The sequence below is a fragment of the Budorcas taxicolor genome, chromosome X, assembly GCF_023091745.1.
Source record: "Budorcas taxicolor isolate Tak-1 chromosome X, Takin1.1, whole genome shotgun sequence".
Classification (NCBI taxonomy): Eukaryota; Metazoa; Chordata; class Mammalia; order Artiodactyla; family Bovidae; genus Budorcas; species Budorcas taxicolor.
Genome location: NC_068935.1, coordinates 74,223,097 through 74,244,589, shown reverse-complemented (window position 1 = coordinate 74,244,589; position 21,493 = coordinate 74,223,097). Strand labels below are relative to the sequence as shown.

General features: G+C 34.3%; 1 protein-coding gene across 1 annotated transcript in view; it reads right to left on the bottom strand.

Moving 5' to 3' along the window:
- ATRX (ATRX chromatin remodeler) overlaps nucleotides 1–21,493 on the bottom strand; it is a 280,266-nt gene that overhangs the window by 176,282 nt on the left and 82,491 nt on the right. Inside the window, exons 4-10 of the mRNA XM_052663022.1 lie at nucleotides 14,918–14,973; nucleotides 13,993–14,045; nucleotides 12,988–13,112; nucleotides 9,710–9,823; nucleotides 5,563–5,672; nucleotides 3,743–3,810; nucleotides 380–3,444 (exon numbers count right to left, since the gene is read on the bottom strand). Of these exons, the coding sequence (XP_052518982.1) occupies nucleotides 380–3,444; nucleotides 3,743–3,810; nucleotides 5,563–5,672; nucleotides 9,710–9,823; nucleotides 12,988–13,112; nucleotides 13,993–14,045; nucleotides 14,918–14,973 (3,591 nt within the window). The remainder of the gene's footprint in view (nucleotides 1–379; nucleotides 3,445–3,742; nucleotides 3,811–5,562; nucleotides 5,673–9,709; nucleotides 9,824–12,987; nucleotides 13,113–13,992; nucleotides 14,046–14,917; nucleotides 14,974–21,493) is intronic.

Sequence of the window (21,493 nt, the reverse complement as noted above, 5' to 3'; positions counted from 1 at the left end):
ACTTTCACATAACATGTCATACTCATAACAAGCACTCATCTCCATTACATGAGTAAATGTCCACTGAACTACTATCAACAGTCTGATTTTCCTTCATAAATTACTTTTCATTACTCCAAAGAAAAGCATTAAACATTAATAAAGAAATTTACCCAACAAATTTGGTATACATGATACAGAACACTAATAATGTTTCAAATACCTCCCAATGGTAACAAAAGAAATTGGAGAAAGAGGTTCTAGAAAATCTGTAAAGAATTTTTAAATGGTGTTTTCCTACACAATGAGTAACCTTGCATTTGGCTGACTACAGAGAAAATAAACAATGTAGTTAATTCAAGAGGGGAAAAGTATAAATTTTCTATTTGTTTTCCCATACCTGAAGATTGACAAAATCCAGTATGTGACGACAGCACTAAATTTTCAGTCACAGGCTTAATTTTCTGCTCATCACTGCTCCCCTCACCTACAGATTTCTGATCATCATCTCCTATATCAGAAGAAGATGAGGAAGTAATGTCAGCCTGCTTCCTTTTAGTGCTTGTTCTCAAGGAGTTTCTCATTTTCTCCTTCATACTGCCTGCCTTCTTTTTAGCTGAAGTTCTTTGTTTCTTCAGGTTTTTATTATCTTCAGAACTTTCCTCAACATCAGAAGATGATGAGCCACTTTGTACTTCCTTGCTATTTCTATTTGAATTTAAATTCCTTCTTTCCCTTAATTCTATTCTTTTTGGTCTCTTATCAGAAAAATCACAGCCATCTTCCTTCATGGAATATTTTTCAGTATCAGATGATGAACAATCCTGTCTCTTCCTCGAACTCTTTTCAGGCAAGTTGAACCTTTTCTTCTCTCTACTCGATGTTCCATTCTTACTCCTCTTATCTTCTGAAGAATCACAACTTTCTCTTTTCCCTGGTAACTTCTCAGAATTATCAGATAATTCACCCTTCTTTTTAGAAGCTTTATCTTTTATTTTTTTGCATTTCTTTTCCCCATCAGCTGAGCTCTTATTTTGTTTTATGCTTTTAGGAAAGTGACAAATTTCTTCTCCCTCAGGTAATTTCTCAGTAGTATCAGATGATGATTCATACTCTTGTTCCATCACTTTTTTACTCAAGTCTGCAGTCTTCTTTTCTTTTTCTTCAATTTCCTTTTTGCTCTGCTCGTTATCATCTTCAGAGGATTCATCACTCTGTTCTTTCTCTGAGAACTTCTCAGCAACATCACATAAGCCACCCAGTATTTTCTTACACATTCTGGTTCGCTGGTGCTTACTCTTTCCTTTAGATTCAGCAAACTTTTTATCTTCTGGAGAATTAAAACTCTCCTCTTTCCCAGAACAAAGCTTATCAGCACTCTCTGAGGAAACATCAGGCTGCTGCTTCTTAGAGAGGCGATCTCTCAATTCCATGATGGTCTTGTCTTTATCAACTGTGCCTTCTGCTGAAGAGAAATTCTCTCTCTCTTGTTTCCTTTCAGCATCATCAGATGATCCTTCCTGTGCAGTCCTCAAACTTTTATGACCTTGATTATCCATTCCTTGTTTGCTGTGTTTTTCATCTTCAGAAGAATCATAATCTTCTTTATTTGGAACTCTTTTTTTGGTTGTTCTGGCAGTCCCAATTTTACTCATTCTCTTTATCTCTTTTTCTAATTCTGAGTCATAATTAGAAGACTCAGACTGGTTTTGCCGTTTCTTTTTAGAAATTATAGACTTTTTAACTGATTTACCTTTCTTAATATCAAAATCTGAGCCAGAAGTAGAACTTTTTCGTTTCCTTTTTCTTTTATCATCTTTCCCTCTTTGAATCTCTGAGTAAAAAGTCTTCTTGTTATTTGTATGAGGTTCATTATTATCAGTATCTGAAGAACTGTGACTCATACTGGGCACGTCTTTGAGGATTGCCAGCATTTCGTCAGAATCTGAAATGTGATCCACAATCTCTGACTGCTTAGATTTAGGCAATTTATTAGGTTTAGGATTATCTATAGCACTGTCAGAAGAATTCCGCTTATCCTTTTTTCTCATTGGAACCGAAAGTTTTTGTTGCTCCTTAACTGTTTCATTATTTTCTTCATCTGAATTAGATGTTGTACGGTTGGTTTCTGTCTGTCGCCTCAAAGGTGTAGTCTTTACACGCGGGGATCTTCGAAGATCAGATTCTTCTGAAAGTAACGGAACTTCACTTTTAGCCAAATGCTCATTATCATTCTTTTCCTGTCCAAGTTCACAGTTCTCTGGCTTAGGGTTCAGACAAGAACTTTTATAGCTATCTTTATCTTGTGGAACTTCCTGACAATCAGCACCTTTAATTGGGGAAATAGAAAGGGAAACAGGGGTGAGTTTAACATATAATTCTTTTGTTACTTTAGCTGTTGTTTTTGATTTAATACCTCCTCTGTTGTCTTTTGAAGTAATATTTAATTTTATAGAAGTCTCCAGTTCTTGTTCAGTTCCACTGTTGCCATCTCCCTGATACTCTGATGAACTCTGAACTTCCATAGCAGTCTCAAGATTTTCAAAAATGTCTTCTGGAACTGAGGAAGGAACAGACACAATATCCATGTCTAAGTCTTCAGCAGTGTTAGTAGGTTCATACTGAGGTTCTTTTTTATCAGATTTCTTATGTTCAGTACTGGCATTTTTATGTGCTCTTTGTTCCTCTACTGCAACACTCTGACCTATATGCTCACTATCTACCTGCTTTCTTGACAGTTTACCTTCTGATTTTGAAATATCCTTCCTTTCCAAAACACAAGGTTTTTCTCCTTTTCTTACTTTTGTTTCAGACTTAGCATCTATGACTTTATGCTCTTTGGTATTTTTCTCTTTGTTTACAGCATCCAAAGCTTGAATCTCTGAATTCAAATCTTCTTCTAATGCAAGATGAGCTTTCTTGATATCAGCCAACACAGACTTAAAAGCCTTAAGCTGACGTAACTTTGTAGCAGAATTGATTTCTGAATTATCTGTTGCCTGCTTCAAAAATTTAACGTAACTGGAATTCATGTTGGCAGTAGTCTCAATCAGTTTTTTTGCCTTCTTAATCATGTCCTTGGGCACAATTAGTGCTGAATAAGAGTAGGTTACAGAACCAGAATATGAATCATCTAACTTCTTTTCTTCTCCATTACAATTTGAACTGTTTTTCTTTGGAGAAAATCTGGGTGCATGCTCATATACTTTACTAGTCTTTTCATTGTCAACTTTTATCTTCTTCTTATTTTGTTGCAACAACTGTTCTAAGTTTTCAAATACGCTGTTACACGCTGTGACCAAGTCCAACAAAGGCTCTGGGTGACAAATGTAGCAATACCATTGGTTGTTTTCATCCATTATTGTAGACAGCTCCTTTCGACCAAGGTTGCGAAGAATGCACTTCTTACAGAAGGCATTATGGCAAAAGTCACAACAAATTAAGTTTCCACCTTCTGCACACCATCTGCAATTATTTAAAGATTAAAATATTATTCAAACATGAAACTCATTTTAAATCTTTATAGTACTAAACCAATTAAAATTTCTTGCCAACAATTTTAATAGCAAAGTAATTTAGGTCATTTACTTATTCTTTGTTAGAAAATTAAGATATAAATCAAGGGCTATGTGGAAAAGAACAACCTTCCATTGAAGATATCAATGATGATACCACAAAAAAAAAGATTTAATAACAGACTATATAAGAATTTTCCCTCAAGTAGACAACACTGAATTTTAGTTCATCTTGATTTATTACCTACCTACACTGTTCATCCATTCCATCTGAGTCACGGCTAATATCATCACTCATGTAATATTTAAAGCAATTCTATTAAAAAAAAAGAAAGAGAAAGGGGAAATTTATTCAAAACTTTTAATATTCATAAAGGAGAAAAACTTCATTTTTAAGTCATTAAAAAAGTAAAGGGAATGCATCTATGTGTGTGTGTGTGTATGTGTGTTTTAGAGAATCAAAGCAAAAACACTGTATCACCCCAACTAGTACTTTAGAGACACAGGAATAGCTTAAGAAATTAAAACAGACTTCCATATCATCAAGTACCACTGTTCCTTATATAAAAATTGACAGAAGATTTTTAAGGCAAATTTCTGATCTCATATGGCTAGCTACCAAAGATCTACATAAAAATATATTAGATTTGTTGTTACTTAATACTAATTTAATAGTCATCATATATAAACAGCTATTGTGTGTAGAGCTGAGCAATAGTATCCTTTTCTGCCCTATGTTATCTTTAAATCTCCAATACCTACTGTGTAAGATAGGCACTATTACTGCCCAATTTGAGAGACAAGGCTTTGGTTCATTAATATGTAAATAAATCTCCAAAAGTCATACAATTACAAAGGCAAAACTGATATTCAAATCCAAATCTGACTGACTTTAAATTCCTTCTCACTGAAATAGAAGAAAAGGGAAGGTTCCATGACCACTGATAACAACTACTGATTACTGACCTGGGCTCAACAGACTGGCCTTTGAAAAACAACAATCACATATACAAGAAAAAAGGAATGCACATTACAAATCCAATAGATGCAAAATTCAGCTGTCACAATTTAAAACTAGAAGCCTGACTGAACTGAATTCAAGAAAAGGAAGGACACAAATTACTGCCTCTTAGGCAGTAAATTTAGCTTAAGTTGGTCTGCTGCTGCTGCTAAGTCACTTCAGTTGTGTCTGACTCTGTGCGACCCTACAGACGGCAGTCCACCAGGCTCCCCCATCCCTGGGATTCTCCAGGCAAGAACACTGGAGTGGGCTGCTATTTCCTTCTCCAATGCATGAAAGTGAAAAGGGAAAGTGAAGTCGCTCAGTTGGTCTACATCTATCAAAAATTCATGCAAGATCTACAAATAGAACTCTAATTAAGGAAAGTCTGGTCTGTCCCTACAATTCAAGTAGATTATTTTATTGGGAAACAAGCTACTACAGGATTAATTTAGCAGTAACATGAGTTGGGGAAATGATATGCTTGATAAAGTAGATATTTAAAATTAATTCCAAGGTATTACTTATAAAAAAGTTTACATAGACTGTTAAAATTATCTTCAATACATATAAAATATTTTTTTAAAATCTACAATCTCCAAATTAAATCAAAACACTACTCTACATGGAGAATTTAGATTTGAGTAATTAGAGTATGTAAAGAGGAAAGGTTATAAAACATATGTGTGCATACACATATACTCTGCAATTCTCCAACACACCACATTGTCCCTCACCTATGAGTCTTTGAATATCATGTTGCCTCTGGCCTAAAATATACTGAACCAATCCCACTTTACCAAGCTAATTCCTATTTATATTTCAGACATCAGCTGTATCATCTCCATTATATATCAACTTCAAATTACAATGGCTTCTCATGTGTTCCCAAAGTACACAGTATCCCCCCTATCGTAGCACTTATTGGCCCTTTCATGGCTGTCTTCCCCACTACCAGTATATGCCCTCCAATGGCAGAAACCATTTCCATCTTCATCACTGCATCAAAAGTCTGACACATGTTAAGCATTCAGATATCTGTGGAATTATCAACAGATCATTACATACCTTACAAATAAGTACTTGCAGTGAAGGATGTCTATAAATGGAATCTTTTTGAAAATGATTGACCTGTTGTCCACAAGCTGTACAGCTCACAATCCCATGAAGCCCATCTTCTAGAAGAAAAGAGTGACCATTATTCACACATAGACACACATATAAAAAGACATATATTTTAGTTAGCATTTTCCAACATTCAAATTGAAAATTAAATACTTCATAATCCTTGGGAAAATGATATTTTGGATACAAATAAAAAGGTTAATAATTTTATGGACTTACTAAAAACATGACAACCTTGACAAATTGCAGAGCTACCTTGTTCCCTTTTACAGATGCAAACCCTATTTCTCACAACAACTTGATATAACATGAAGAGATTCCATAAAAGAAGTTCTAAAAATAGGTATCAAGAGCTCTTTTCATTTTGCTACTGCTTCACAAATAAATTCAGCATCAGTTCTTAAAGAATGGAGAAGCAAGTGAAATACATAGAATAGATTCTTTTGGAACCCTATACCTTAGTTAGGTATGCCATAAAATTTTTATTCTCAAAATGGAATTTTCTATACAGATCCTTTCAAAAATATGTAAAAACCTGACAACTTTATGTTACCAATTTCCTTCCTCAGAGTCCCTTCAATGCTATCCACAATCCCCATTAACCTGCCTTTTTTCTATATTTACTCCATTGTCAAGTCCATATCAGCACTGTCCACTATTTCCAAATATGGACAAATAAGATTTGCAGTTATATCTATCTTGGCAGGAAGGGTTTTGACAGAGCCCCATGCCACGGTGTCTGTAGAAAAACAGATTGAAGATAACCTACACAAGAATAAAAGGAACTTTTGCCTCACCCTCATCTCTAGTTCTACACAGTGCTTCACAATCTGAACTGAAAATTAGAATCTTTTAAAGAATCTTTTAAAAATAGGGACAGCCATTCCCATCCCTAACCCACTGAAAGTTTTACAGGTGACTCTGATGTGCAAACAACTCTTACCCAAATAAGATGGCAGAATATGACTCAAAAGAGGCCAGTGAAAATGCCTGCATTCACTGAAGGAAAAAACGGGGGGGGGGGGGGGGGGGGGGGAGGGGACTAAGACTTAAAAAAAAAAAAGAAAAAAAAATTGTCTCTATCACTAACAAAAAGACAAAACAACACATGTATTTCTCACCTTTTAATTTTCTATTTTGTGTTATTATTAGTTTTAAGGTCCAAAGCACCAGGGACCCAAGTATCAGCACAAATATTTTTACTTGCAGAAGTTAAAAAAGGTTAACCGAAGTATAAGGGCACCATCACACTCTATAAAGCTGCTTATATTTTATTTTAAATCATACCATCCTGGATTAGTATTTGATTGTGAGTATTCATATATTCTGTACTTTAAACACAAATAAATTTACAGTGTGTTTTTTCATATCAAATAATGATTACATTCATGTAAGCTAACAAAGTAATGAAAAGCTAGAGTCTGAATGTTCATCCAATGTTAGATAATATTAAGCATATTCTTTATGCTTCTGCACATATATCACTCAAGAATTTTAAAAAGCTAGGTGATCCAATGGAGAATTTTCCCCAAATGTGCATAAAGAATCATAAAAGATATTCACTGAAGTACTAACTAGCAATTGGGAAAACTTTGAAAACAAAAAATTAGAAATAATTTCACATTTAGGAAATGGATAGTGATTTAATTATATAACTGAATTCTATAGAACAGTGAAACGTAAAAAAACGATTATACATTTACTGATATGAATACATTTCAAAATCAAAATTGAATAAAAAATGTTGCAAAAGGATATCTACAGATACTACTTTGTATATTTTTAAATGAAAAACAAATACTTCTTGAGCAAAATTAGGTAAAAAAAAATATAAAAACATGCATGCAAACAGCACATATGCACACAAACTTCAAATAATCACAACCTGAAGTGAAAAAGAAGAGGAAATAGGAATAAACCAATACTTTATTTAAATGAGATCTGAAGCAAATATTGTAAACTGTTTAAGTGGTACTTTACTAGACATACTTGTTTCTATGGATGTATGTTTTATTTTTTTAGTTATGAAATATCATAATGGTTATAACACAGCATATAAATGGAAAAGAGGCATTTTCATTTCTGACCTGAATACATTTTATCAATCTTAAGGAGAGAATTATTCTGTCATATAGAAAAATTAAATGTAAAATATGTTTTCTAACAAGCGAACTAGGGAAAGGATGTCAAAATCGGCTATGGTATTTAAAAAAAACAATGGCTCCTTAAATGGTCAATATCTTTGCATTTAATTTTGTTTCAAATCATTATAAGACTATTTTATGTATAAAGTTTACCTTCTTGACAGTTTCCTAAATTAGACTTCAATTTTAGAACTAACTTCCTAGGAAGTTTGAATATTAACTAACAGTTCAGTACCTTGTATCACTAGTTCATTCACACATGTGTATATAGGTAAAAATAGTTAAAATCCTGTGTGATTTCCGACAGCTTAAAGATATAGCAAATTATTAAGACAAAAATTAACAAGAAAGATTTAGCTATCATATGGCTATAAACACACATATTCCCTTAAGCACAATATAAACATCCTTACACAGAACACTCAATAAAATGTTCCAGAGATGTATCAGCTCAGACCAAATACCAGCAGCATAGTAAATTAGCACTAAAATCACCCTCCCCGATAATTGTAGCTCTTTTTTATTCTCCTTTTAGCCATTATCCATATCTGAGGCACTGACTACTCCAGAGTCCCTCCCCAAAAGACACCACTAGATATTAATTTTGACACAACACAGTATACTTAGTTATCTGTCTTCCTAGAGGATCCATAATCAGAAATAAGAAGAAAAAACTCTTACTGCTGGTCCTTATTATCATCTTCTACTTGATGATTCTCTTATTTTAAAGACTACTACTTAGCTTTGGTGAGCTCTGTTGCTGCTATGGCAGTTTCCCAACTATGAATTAGTCTCAAAAAATCTTCCTTATGCTTGAAAGAGGTAGAACACCCCCTGGTGGACAAAAGACTAAACTACATTCTTTTGATCTCTAAACATAATGAATTCAATTTGAAAATTTACATATATATATATATTTATACACACATCTAATACGATATACTACTGTACAGATATATTTTACTGATACCACCAAGATATCACATAGCACTGGAATAAAATCTATACAAAATTTCAGCAAAAATAAGAACTACTCTATAATTTCACAATTAAAATGATAAATATTAAACAGACAGGCTTCCGTTACACTTCTATTTAGAAATTTTGTGTCATGTCTATCTTTTAGAGACTCATTCTTTCTACCATAACGGATTCTAGCTCTGTTAATATGCCCCCAAAATACATACAGGCACTACTTTAAACTCACACACAAACAAGTAGGACACAAACTTCACTGTAGTGAATTTTTAAATGAATCTTCCTCATGCTCACTTTCTACAGATGACTAGCCAATGGTTGTGTGTATAAGTGAGGGTGGACAGACAAAGGAAGAGGTGACTGAGACAGATGAAGGGAAGGTCCCTAGCTCTAGTTCCCTTCTCCTTTCTATGAGTATCTACACTGATATCCTTAAACCAACAGATGTCTGACTTTAATGCACATAACAACAAACTGGACCAGGGTCTTGACATCATCCCCAGAAATTCTAAATTGTCATGAGTGGAGTTAAGGGAATTGCATTTTTAATATAAGCACTCAAGGTGACACTAAAGCAGATGTCCATCACTCTATGAAACAATGTTTTAGATATGTATAAATTTATCTGAAGGCCACGTGGAAGACTTTGTCCAAATCTAAAATTCTTTCATGTGAGAGGGAACACATGGTATTCTGGCATATAAGCATTACAGAACTAACATGTGTAAGAAGGAAATACTAAGCTTCTTGAGATAACTTAATAGCCACTGAAGGCAAAGGTATTTTAATCAATGGTGTTTAACCTTTTCTGCTTCAGAGCTCAGAAAGAAACAGAAGTTATTTTTAAGTAGTGCTTTTAAAAAACAATGGGCAGAAAAGTGGAGGTATTTTTAGTAAGCACATCAGATTTTCCAATATGGTCATAAACAGCAATTTAAACTCATGTTTTCATTTTCACTTGTATTTACCTCCGCGTTTTTTGAGATTTTCAGTTTTCATTTTACTTCTGCTTCTAAATTCAGGCCCTTTAAAATCATCTTTGTCTTCATTCAGCACTGGCTCTGGTTGTACAATCACTGTACCTAGAATGATTTCATTTAAAAAACCATTACACATATTAAATGTGCAAGTGAAGTACAAGACTCCAGATAAAGCCAACATTGCTGGAACATAGTTTTGTTTCTTTCAAGCTTTCAATATTTATATAAGGACCTCTCAAGAATAAATAAAACAGGGAAATAGTAAAAGGGCCAGGTGTCAACAATCAAATTACTTGTTGGAACATAGTTCATAAAAAATGGTGGTGAGGGGGGAAGTATTATGAACTGATTTGTAACAGAAATGTGTGAATAAAGTTAAAAATCTTTAGCCCAGTTCTCAATTTTTATACTGCCTATCACAAAAGCTTTTCTGACTATGAACATCTACGCTAAGTTCCACAGTTTAAAAAATAAAAGGATCAGAAAAGAAAGCTTTAAAGACATCTTATTCTTCTCATAAGCTAAACCATAAAGGCAGCAAAATATTCTTAAATGTTGTTTTATATTCTGCTATTACTGCTGTACTATTCTGTACCATTTCCTAAATAGGTAAGTCAAAGATTCAGTACCCTGAAAGTCCTTACAGAGTTTTAAACAAATATTGCCTTAGGTACTTAAGCTCAAGTGCTATAACAATAAATTGCAGAATGAAATCAATTGTTGGTCCCTATAAAATCTTTTAGAAAGAATGTACTCTCTTAGCCATAAAACATGTGAACTGAGGAGAGAGGTTGCTAATTTTTCATTCTAATCTCTCAAGAGCAAATAAAGTAGAGGCATGGTAAAAAGGGCTAGGTCTCACTTTACCTATATTGCTGGGCTTAGTAATTAGGCATTGTTGTTGTTTAGTCACTAACTCGTGTCTGACTCTTGCGAACCCAAGGACTGTAGCCCACCAGGCCCCTCTGTCCATGGGATTTCCCAGGCAAGAATACTGGAGTGAGTTGCCATCTTCTTTTCCAGGCGATCTTCCCGATCCAGGGATTGAACCTACTTCTCCTGCGTTGGCAGGCAGATTCTTTATCACTGAGCCACCAGAAAAGCCCAACTGGGCATTACTGACAAAAATTAATAAAGTATAACTGTCCCTCAGTATCCATGGGGGATTTGTTCCAGGACCCCTTGGATACCAAAATCCGTGGATGCTCAAGTCCTTTATATAAAATAGCCTATAACCTATGCACATTTTTCTGTATACTTTAAATCATCTCTAGATTACTTACAATACCCAGCACAATGTAAACCCTATATAAACGGCTGCCAAATGACAATCTCAAGTTTTGCTTTTTGGAACTCTCCACAATTTTTCCCCCAGATATTTCTGATCTGAGGTTGGTTGAATCTGCAGAGGCAGAACCCACAGATATGGAGGGTGAACTGTAAAACCTGGTACTTGTCAGGGGCTGCTTCCCTGAAACATAGGTCTATGTTAGTCAGCAGTGAGGTTTAACCGAGGTTAAATGAATTTCTGAGTCTCTGAAAAAACGGGGGGAAATAGGGCACAAAGGATTGAGTATTTTTACAAGCTGGTAAATATAAGTAATACCACACACACACAAAAAACCTTTATTCATAACAACCATTTCACATATATACTCTCAGAGAAGCCCTGGCATTTGAAAAAAGCTAAAGATTTACAGATAATCCCCCCCCCCCACAACACACACACACACACACACACACACACACATACAGGGGAAAAAAAAAGATTTCTTTATGAAGATTCTTCTATAAATGAAAGCAAAGCAGCAGAGTGGAAAGAGCACTCACTAACTTTGGATTCAGGCAGACCTGGGTTCAAATCTTAGCTTTTCAATTTAAAGCTGAAAAAGTTCCTTGAGCTCTGCATTTGTTCCTTCATACCTTACAGCATTGCTTTGAGAATTAAATGAGTTAATTTTTAAAGAGTCCAGTACTTATACATATTCAGTATTATAACAATAGTGATAATCAACCAAATTTGACCTTATGAAACAGGTCTATTTTGGTTTGGTGGAAGAGAATTACCCTTAGTTCAGGTTAGTAACATCCCATACTAACTTTCTTCCATAATGTCACTAAAAGAAAGATTGGAACTCCTAGTTCTTAGCTCACCCAGTGGCCATCATAAGCACTTCAAGTAACAACCACTGAGAATATAATAATCCAAAGTGAATCACTACCTATGAAACTCAGACTGCCATGATAGCTGTTTCTGCCTTAGGCCACCAAAACCATTACATAAAATGATTTTCAAAGCCAAGTAAATGGTAGGCCCATTAATTTTTCTTCTTTCTTCCTGCTCTCATTCATTTATTTTCCTCATTCATTTCTTATCTATTGTAACTCCTAATTTTTCCTAGTCAAGAAATGTATTATCCTCCTACTTATCATTTTTTAAACTTCCATAAACAAAATATGTGTCACATAAACATAAGTAGAGACAGAGAATAAAGTAGTAAACATTGCTGCAAATGATCAGTGATAACAAATCTGAAAAATCTAAGAGCCTTGAACATATTATTCAATAAAGAAACAAATCAAAACTTTTGATTCTGAAACACCATGAAATTACCAAGATCCATGTCATTCTCTCATCATGTAATCACACTGCTCTTAGGCTTGAGCTATGAAAAGTCCAAGATTTTAATTTGGCTTCTCCCCTATCAACCCTGCCCTGGCCCCAATCTAATCAATGAAACTTTTAAGATTAGAAACATAACAGTTGAGAGGAAACGTGACAAGGCATTTTAAAAAAGGATAATTACAAGAAATATATCCAAATCAAATTTAACACATAACTTCACTTTGAATCTTAGGGAATTTAAGAATGCAGTAAGAATAAATTAAACTTTAAATGTTTTTAAGACGTTTTCAGAGTATTCATTATGTTTTTCGTAAAGCAAGCACATTAAAATTCACTGAACCAAAACTTAACATACTAAACATTTAAACCAACTTCCACATTCAAGTATAATTTGGAAACTAGAAGCCAATGGAAAGAGACAATAAGTTTTCTTTTCAAACCTGACTATATATTCTAAATATTTAACCTCAGGAACACACATTATCATTACCATACTAATACATTTCCAAACCACTGCTACTAAAATGTCAGGTTTGGTCCTTGACACAGAGCTTACAATAATCAATTTCTAATTTTATAGTAATGACATTTAAAGATATTTTTCAACTTTAACTTCATATAAAAAATTAATACACTTTACCTTTTGGCAAGCTTTGCATAGTAATATCATTTTCTGAATTTTCATTAGAAGCATCTTCATTTACAGTTTCATCCAAAGGTTTTTCATCATCAGATTCTACATACTTTGTTACAATTGAAGGTTTCCTATGAAAAAATTAAGTCCATAGAATTACAGACATTTCTGACAACTGAAAAACACCCAAATAACATAAATAACATGTTTAGATTAAGCAGTGGCTCTTAACCAGGGATACATATCAGAATCACCTAGGGAAGCATACATCTCTATACCACATTACAATTTAGAAGGTCTTCAGCAGGACCAGGGCATGTGCACTCTAAAAAAAGTAAAGAGTATTTAGAGGGGAACTCCTATTTAAGAACCACTACTTTAGGGAATACGTAAATAACAAACAAACTGTGATTATTAAAAGACATTTACTTCCACTAGTTTTTAAAAAATGTCCAATAGAATAAACAGCAAACTTCTAATAAAAACTATATTTCATAGTATATTACATATTACATTATGCTTAGAAGTAATTTCAGTCTTTATGTACAATTCACTTTGACAATTTAACACAGATAAGTATTTTAACCACTCTTTGATCTTCTTATAACTTCCTTATAACTATTATGGCTACCATTTCCCATCCTAGACAATTTCGTATAACCCTAAAAAACTCATATTGCCTCATGAGACATTTAACATTTCATTTTTCCTTTTCTCTTTTTTTTTAAAGCACATATATTATCTGAAAGGAATTACCTATATACTGCCAGGGCCACTAGTACATAATAAATCCTGCCCTGGGAAAATTTTAGTTAAAATTAAAAGTCAAGTGATAGATACAAGAGGATTCATTATATTACACAGCCCTTTTTAAAATATATATGCTTGTATAAATTAGTTTACTTAGAACAAGAGTGCTTGAAGTTTAGGAAAAAACAGATTATTCTAATAAAAAGGAAATAAAACAACCTGAAAAAGAAAGTAACTTTTTTCCCTCCAGTATCAACCAACCTCTTTGATCGTGAGGATCCTGACGATTTGGATTTTTCTGCAGAGCTAGCTCCCTAAATGCAAGAAATAAGTAAAAAAGTGAGTAAAACTCTGAGAAACATCCCTACAATTATTTTCCTATACCAACATCTATAATATAACAGTAGAATGAGACATAATTTATATGCCTAAAACATTTTTCTAAAAGAAACATCAATAACTAATTCTCATTTACTCTCAAGGTTTCCTTGATTCAAGACTATCTCTTTTTGTTAAATTATTACTGTTGAATTTTGAGGAATAGAAAATGATACACTGCTGTATACCACGATCTTGGCCTATGCCGACAAACACAAAACGAAGATGCACAGGTAACCAGATCTCAATAGACAGTTTTAAGAATCTAAAAATGTGTCATTTTCTCTATCCTAATATATGGCACAGAGTACCTTCTACAATTTTCTCAGAGATACTAAATTTACCTCCATTTTGCCAATATAATCAGTATATTTTATTGGATTCAATTTTTCACACTGGATAGAAAGAATCCTAAAACACAGTGTAGGCTGGCATTATCAGGTGAAGGACCTCAGGATGGGTTCTGATAATAATGCTGAAGAGATTCTGAATATCCATCTCAGAACCATAACGTTATGCCCATAACAACCACCTTGAGCACCACTGTTACAATATAATAACATTCAAATACCTGTTAGCTAGGTTCAGTAGTCTGACTTTAGGTGAAGCAAACCACAGCACTAACAAAAACAGTAAACACCATCAAAAAGTGAACAATTACTGAAAATAAAGTTATCATAATAATGCTTGGTTATAACAGTAAACTCAAACACATGCATATATTAAATAAAAGCAAACTGATGACACCTACTCTAGTTGGTTAGTAGTATGCAATAAATATCTTTTAAATGCTCCAAGTTATTCTTACCTCTTCCCTGCTGTTCTCCATCATATCAGAGTTATTGCCAGATCCACTGACTTTATCTTAAAAGACAAGAAATGAAAACATTATTTATCTCTTTGGTGCATTATCAAACAGAACACCAATACCTACAATTCTGTGAACCCATTTTTCAATCTATGCTGTATGGCAGTATTGGTAACACTTTACTCACATTAAAATATAAGAGTTTTCTATCAACTATACTCCAGTAAAAATATTTTTAATATATTGCTTTGGTTAAAAAATGTTTTCTGCCTATAATCACCCTTTTGACACACAAATCCCTTTTTAAAAGGCATTTCTGAAAGGAGCAGTATGTAATCAAAACATTTCCTATTGTAACCTTTTAAAGATTTTCTCTTAAAAGAAAATTTAAGTTCCATCTTCTACTAAAAATAAAAACATACTATTAACTAATTGCACTAAGTTGGCCAAAAAGTTCATTCAGGTTTCCCCATAACATCTTTCAGAAAAACCCAAATGAACTTTTTGGCAAACCCAATATATTTCCCTTTATCAGTAAAGACTTTAGTAGATTAAACCTAAAGAAAGCAGAGGAAAGGAAATAATAAAGATTAGAACAGAAATTAGTGAACCAGGGAACAGAAAAACAATAGAGGAAAATCAATGAAATCAAAATAAGTTCTTTAAGAAGATGAGAAAAATTGGAAAAAAAAAAAAACAACTAGGCTACATGGACCAAGAAAAAAGGACACAGATGAGAAGTTAAAAGGAGATGTTGCTATTTACCTTAAAGAAATTAAAAGATTATAAAGGAATATCATGAACAATTGTATGCCAAAAACTTAGATAACCTAAATGAAATGGACAAATTTTTAAACACACATAAATTACTGAAGTTGACACAAGAATCAATAAACAATGTGAACAGATCTGTAACTGAAAAGACTGAATTAGTAATCAAAAATCTACCCACAAAGAAAAGCAAAGGTCCAGATGGTATAACCACAAAATTACACCAAACATTCAAAAAAGAAAAAAAGAATTAACTCCATTTTTTTCATAAAGTCTTCTAATAAAAATGGAGGAACTACATCTCAACTCATTCAATGAGACCAGTATCATATCAAATCAGAAAAGATACCATAAAAAGAGAAATCTACAGACCAATACCACTTATGAATACAAATGTGAAAGTCCTTAATAAAATACTAGCAAACTTCAAAAGAATAAGACATGTCTTTCTGCTACAAACTGAGAAAAAAATACTGGCAAGAGATATATCTAATGAAGAATTATTATCTAAAATAAATTTTTAAAACTGAAAACTCAACAATAAAATAAATAACATGATTAAAAACAGGCAAAAGATGTGAAGACATTTTACCAAAGAACATATATAAATGACAAATGAGCATATGAAAAGATGCTCCACATCATCATATCTCATTAGGGGATCAGAAATTAAAACAGGAAGATAACACTCTACACCTATTAAAATGGACGAAATACAGAACAGTGACTATACTAAATGCCGGTACAGATGTGGAATAACAGGAACTATTCACAGTTGGTAGGAATGGGAAATGATCCACCCACTTTTGGCAATATCTTACAAAATTAACCAAACTCTTTCCACCTGATCCAACAATCACATTCCTTGACATTTAACCTAATATAAGCTGAAAACAAAGTCCACTCAAAAAACTGCACACTGATGATGTTTATAAGTATTTTTTATTTATATCAACACCTTCATAAGTAGCTTTTTCCATAATTGCCAAAATGTGAAAACACCAAGATATTCTTCAAAAGGTGAATTGGATAAACTACCTGTGGTACATCCAGACAATGGAATATTCAGCTTTAACAAGGAATGAGCTAGCAAGCCATGAAAAGACATGGAGGAACTTTAAATTTATATTACTATGTGAAAAACTAAGATCATGGCATCCAGTCCCATCACTTCATGGAAAATAAATGGGGAAACAGTGGAAACAGTGGCTGACTTTATTTTTCTGGGCTCCAAAATCACTGCAGATGGTGACTGCAGCCATGAAATTAAAAGACGCTTACTCCTTGGAAGAAAAGTTATGACCAACCTAGACAGCATATTAAAAAGCAGAGAAATTACTTTGCCAACAAAGGTCCATCTAGTCAAGGTTATGGTTTTTCCAGTAGTCATGTATGGATGTGAGAGTTGGACTGTAAAGAAAGCTGAGCGCCAAAGAATTGATGCTTTAGAACTGTGGTGTTGGAGAAGACTCTTGAGAGTCCCTTGGACTGCAAGGAGAGCCAACCAGTCCATTCTAAAGGACATCAGTCCTGGGTGTTCATTGGAAGGACTGATGTTGAAGCTGAAACTCCAATACTTTGGCCACCTGATGTGAAGAGCTGACTCATTTGAAAAGACCCTGATGCTGGGAGGGATTGAGGGCAGGAGGAGAAGGGGACGACAGAGGATGAGATGGTTGGATGGTATCACCGACTCGATGGACATGGGTTTGGGTGGACTCCAGGAGTTAGTGATGGACAGGGAGGCCTGGTGTACTGCGGTTCATGGGGTCACAAAGAGTTGGACATGACTGAGTGACTGAACTGAACTGACTGATGTGAAAAAAGCCAATCTCAAAAAGTTAAATGCTGTATGAGTCCAACTACATAACATTTGGGAAAAGACAAAACTATGGAGACAGTAATAAGATCAATGGTTGCCAAGGATTTGGGGGATGGGGAGAATGGAAAAATGGAACAGAGGATTTTTAGTGTCGATGAAGTTGAGATAGGAGGGAAGGTGGCAAGGAACAACCATTTAAAAGAATGACACTGCCATTGAGGATACAACAAAAACTGGTAAGAACCATCCAGGCCCAAGATGGTGGAAAACTTGACTTCCAGTAGACCTTGAGTCTCATTATACACTCATTGTAAAATATTAGCATGCTACATGACACACCTACAGGCATCATAAGAGTTCTTAGGCTAACCATAAAAGGCCAAAAAGTGATGATGGCTCAATTCCTAGAAATCCCCACCCTGCACCAAAATAGTTGGAATAATATTGTTAGTCTATGAAATTACCAAGCCCATAAAAACAAACCACCCTCACACCCCAGAGCCTTTCAGCTTCTGTGATGGACCACACTCTAATGGAGTGTGTTATCTCCCAGGGCCGCTCTCACCTTCTGAGATAGACAGCATTCTGCCTATGGAATGTGTATCTCTCTCAATAAACCTGCTTTCACTTAACTACAGTTCACTCTTGAATTCTTTCCTGTGCAAAGCCAAGGACCCTCACTTGGCAGCTCATCCCAGCTCACTTGGCAACTTACCTAAGACCTGGGATGTGACCATCCTCTCGTATCCCATTTTCCTGCAACATCTCTACAAAGTAGCAGAAGAAGGTGGTCTTCTCTCTCTCCTCACTTTTCCTTTGATTTTTAAAAACGTCACACACTAAGATCTGGGGGCAGAGCCCTCTTGCCTGCCTGCTTGTACCCTTTACAAACATCCTATATTAACAAATCTAGTTCTTGTCTATCACTTTGCCTCTTGCTGAATTCCATCTGTGCTGAGACATAAAAAAATTGAGTTTCACTGAGTTCTGACACCAGGTGTGTGGTTTCAGGTTGGGGGGTTCGAGTTCTCTTCTAAGTCAGAGATTGTAGGTCCAAGTTCCAACTGAGGCATCACTGGGTTTGAGTCCCATCTGAGGTGGGAATGGTTTCAAGTCCCAATCTGGGGTATACAGTTTCACAGCTAAACTAACCTGTATGATACTATAATGATAGATAGATATCATCATACATCTGTCAAAATCCCTACAACACCAAAAGTAAAATCTAATGCAAACTATGGGTTTGGATGATAATGACTGTCACTGTAGATTCATCAACTGTAACAAATGTATATCTGTGGTACAGGAAGTTCACACTGGGGGAGGCTGTGCATCTGTGGGGATGCATAATAGGAAATTTCTGTACATTCTACTCAATTTTTCTGTGCACCTAAAACAGCTCTAAAAAATAAAATTTATTTTTAAAAACTTAACAAATGGAACTTCCTCAACTACCTACAAAAAATCCCATGGATGGAGGAGCCTGGTAGGCTGCAGTCCATGGGGTGGCTAGGAGTCGAACACGACTGAGTGACTTCCCTTTCACTTTTCACTTTCATGCATTGGAGAAGGAAACGGCAACCCACTCCAGCGTTCTTGTCTGGAGAATCCCAGGGACAGGGGAGCCTGGTGGGCTGCCGTCGATGGGGTCGCAGAGTCGGACACGACTGAAGTGACTTAGCAGCAGCAGTAGTAGCAATATCATACTTAATGGTAAAAGACTGAATGCATTCCACCTAAGGGCAGAATGAGAGAAGGAAATCCTCTCTTGACACTTCCATTCAACACTGTAATGGAGATTCCAGCCAGAACAAGTAATCACGAGTTAAAGAAATAAAAGGCAAGAAGACTGAAAAGGAAGAGGTAGAACTATTTGTCTTTGGAGACAATATATCTTGCATATAGAAGTCCTAAGGAATCCACTAAAAAATAGTAGAACTAATAAAAGAGTTCAGAAAGGTTGAAGGATATGAGAAAAATAAAAGTCAATTACATTTCTATACATTGCAAAGAATGATCTGAAAATAAAATTAAGAAAACAATCCATTTATATAATAGCATCAAAAAGAATAAAATGCTTAGCAAAAAACTTAAAGAAGTTTAAAACTTATACTCTGAAAACTACAAAACATCACTGAAATAAATTAAAGATTTAAATCAATGGCAAAAACAATGCATGCTCATTAAATAGAAAGCAACATTAAGATAGCAATACTCCCCAAATGAATCTACAATTTTAAAAAAGGCAATCCATGTCAGAATCCCACTGGATTTTTTGCAGAAACTGATAAGCTAATTCTAAAATTCATGTACAATTAAAATGAACCCAGGATAGTCAAAGCAAAATAGGAAGACTCACACTTAGAGATTTTAAAACTTAGTGTAAAACAACTATAGTCAGTATAGTGTGGTACTGGCAAAAGGACAGACATAAGAATCAGCTGAAAAGATCTGAAAGTTCAGAAATAAACCCCTATATCTATGGTCAAATGATTTTCAACAGGATGCTACAACCATTTAATAGGGAGAAAATAGTCTTTTCAACAAAAGGCACTGGAACAACTATGTATTCACATTCAAAAACTTAAGTTAGAGACCTGTCTTACACCACATACAAAAATTAACTCTAAAGTTATCAAAGAGCTAAACATAAGAGCTAAAACTAAAAAAAAACTCTTAGAAAACAACATTGAGGTAAATCTTTCTGACCCCAGATTTAGAAGTAGATTCTTAGACATGACACCATAAGTATAAGCAACAAAAACAAAAATAGATTCAGTGGACATTTAAAAACTAAAAGCATTTGTGCTTCAAAGGAAATCATCAAGAAAATTAAAGAAACACATACATCTACACAACTGAATGCTATCCAGTCTTAAAAGGGAAGACAATTATGATCTATGCTATAACACTGACTATAACTCTGAAGGCAATATGCCAAGTAAAATAAAACAGACATAAAAGGACAAATACTGTAGATTCCACATATGTGAGGTTCCTAAAGTAGTCATACTCATAAAGACAGAATGTACAATAGTGGCCAACAGGCACTAGGGGTAAAGGGGATTTGGAAGTTAGTGACTTTAAAGGGTACAGAGTTTCAGTTGGAGAAGATGAAAAAGTTCTGGAGATGGATGGTAGTGATTCACACACACACAGCAATGTGAATGTACTTAATGCCAAAGAATTGTATATTAAAAATTAGTTGAAAGAGTAACCTTTACATTATATATATTTTTATTTTATCTTAATAGAAGTCTAGAAGATATAAAGAATCCTTATAAGTCAATGATAAAAAAGACAAAAAACCCAATTAAAACTGAGCAAAGGATCTAAGTAGATAATTCTCCAAGGAATATATACAAACTACCAATAAGTATATGAAGAGATACTCAACGTCCTTAGCCATCAAGCAAAATGAAAACTAAAATCATAATAAGACTCAACTTCACATGTACTAGGTTGACTAAAATTAAAATCAAAAATCAGATAACAACCACTGTTGGCATGGATGCAGAGAAATCAGAATCCTCATACACTGTTGGGTAGAACATGCAAAGGTGTAGCCACTTTGGGAAACAGTTTGATATTTCCTCAAAGGATTTAACAGAGTTACTATATAACTCAGCAATTCTACCCCTATATATATAACCAAGAGAAATGAAAATATACGGCCACACACAAACTTGTTCACAAATGTTCATATTAGCATTATTCATAATAGCCAAAGGTAGAAACAAGATTGTCCATCAACAAAACAACCAATGTGATATATCTATATAAAACAATGTTATTTGGTCATAAAAAGAAATGAAATACTAATATACACTACAACATAAATATACCTTGAACACTTTATACTAAATGAAAGAAGCCAGTCACAAAGTACCACATGTAATAGAATGACATTTATAAGAAAGCCTGAAACAGGGAAAACCATAAGAAAGTAGATTACTGGTTGCTTAAGGCTGCTCATAGAGGGT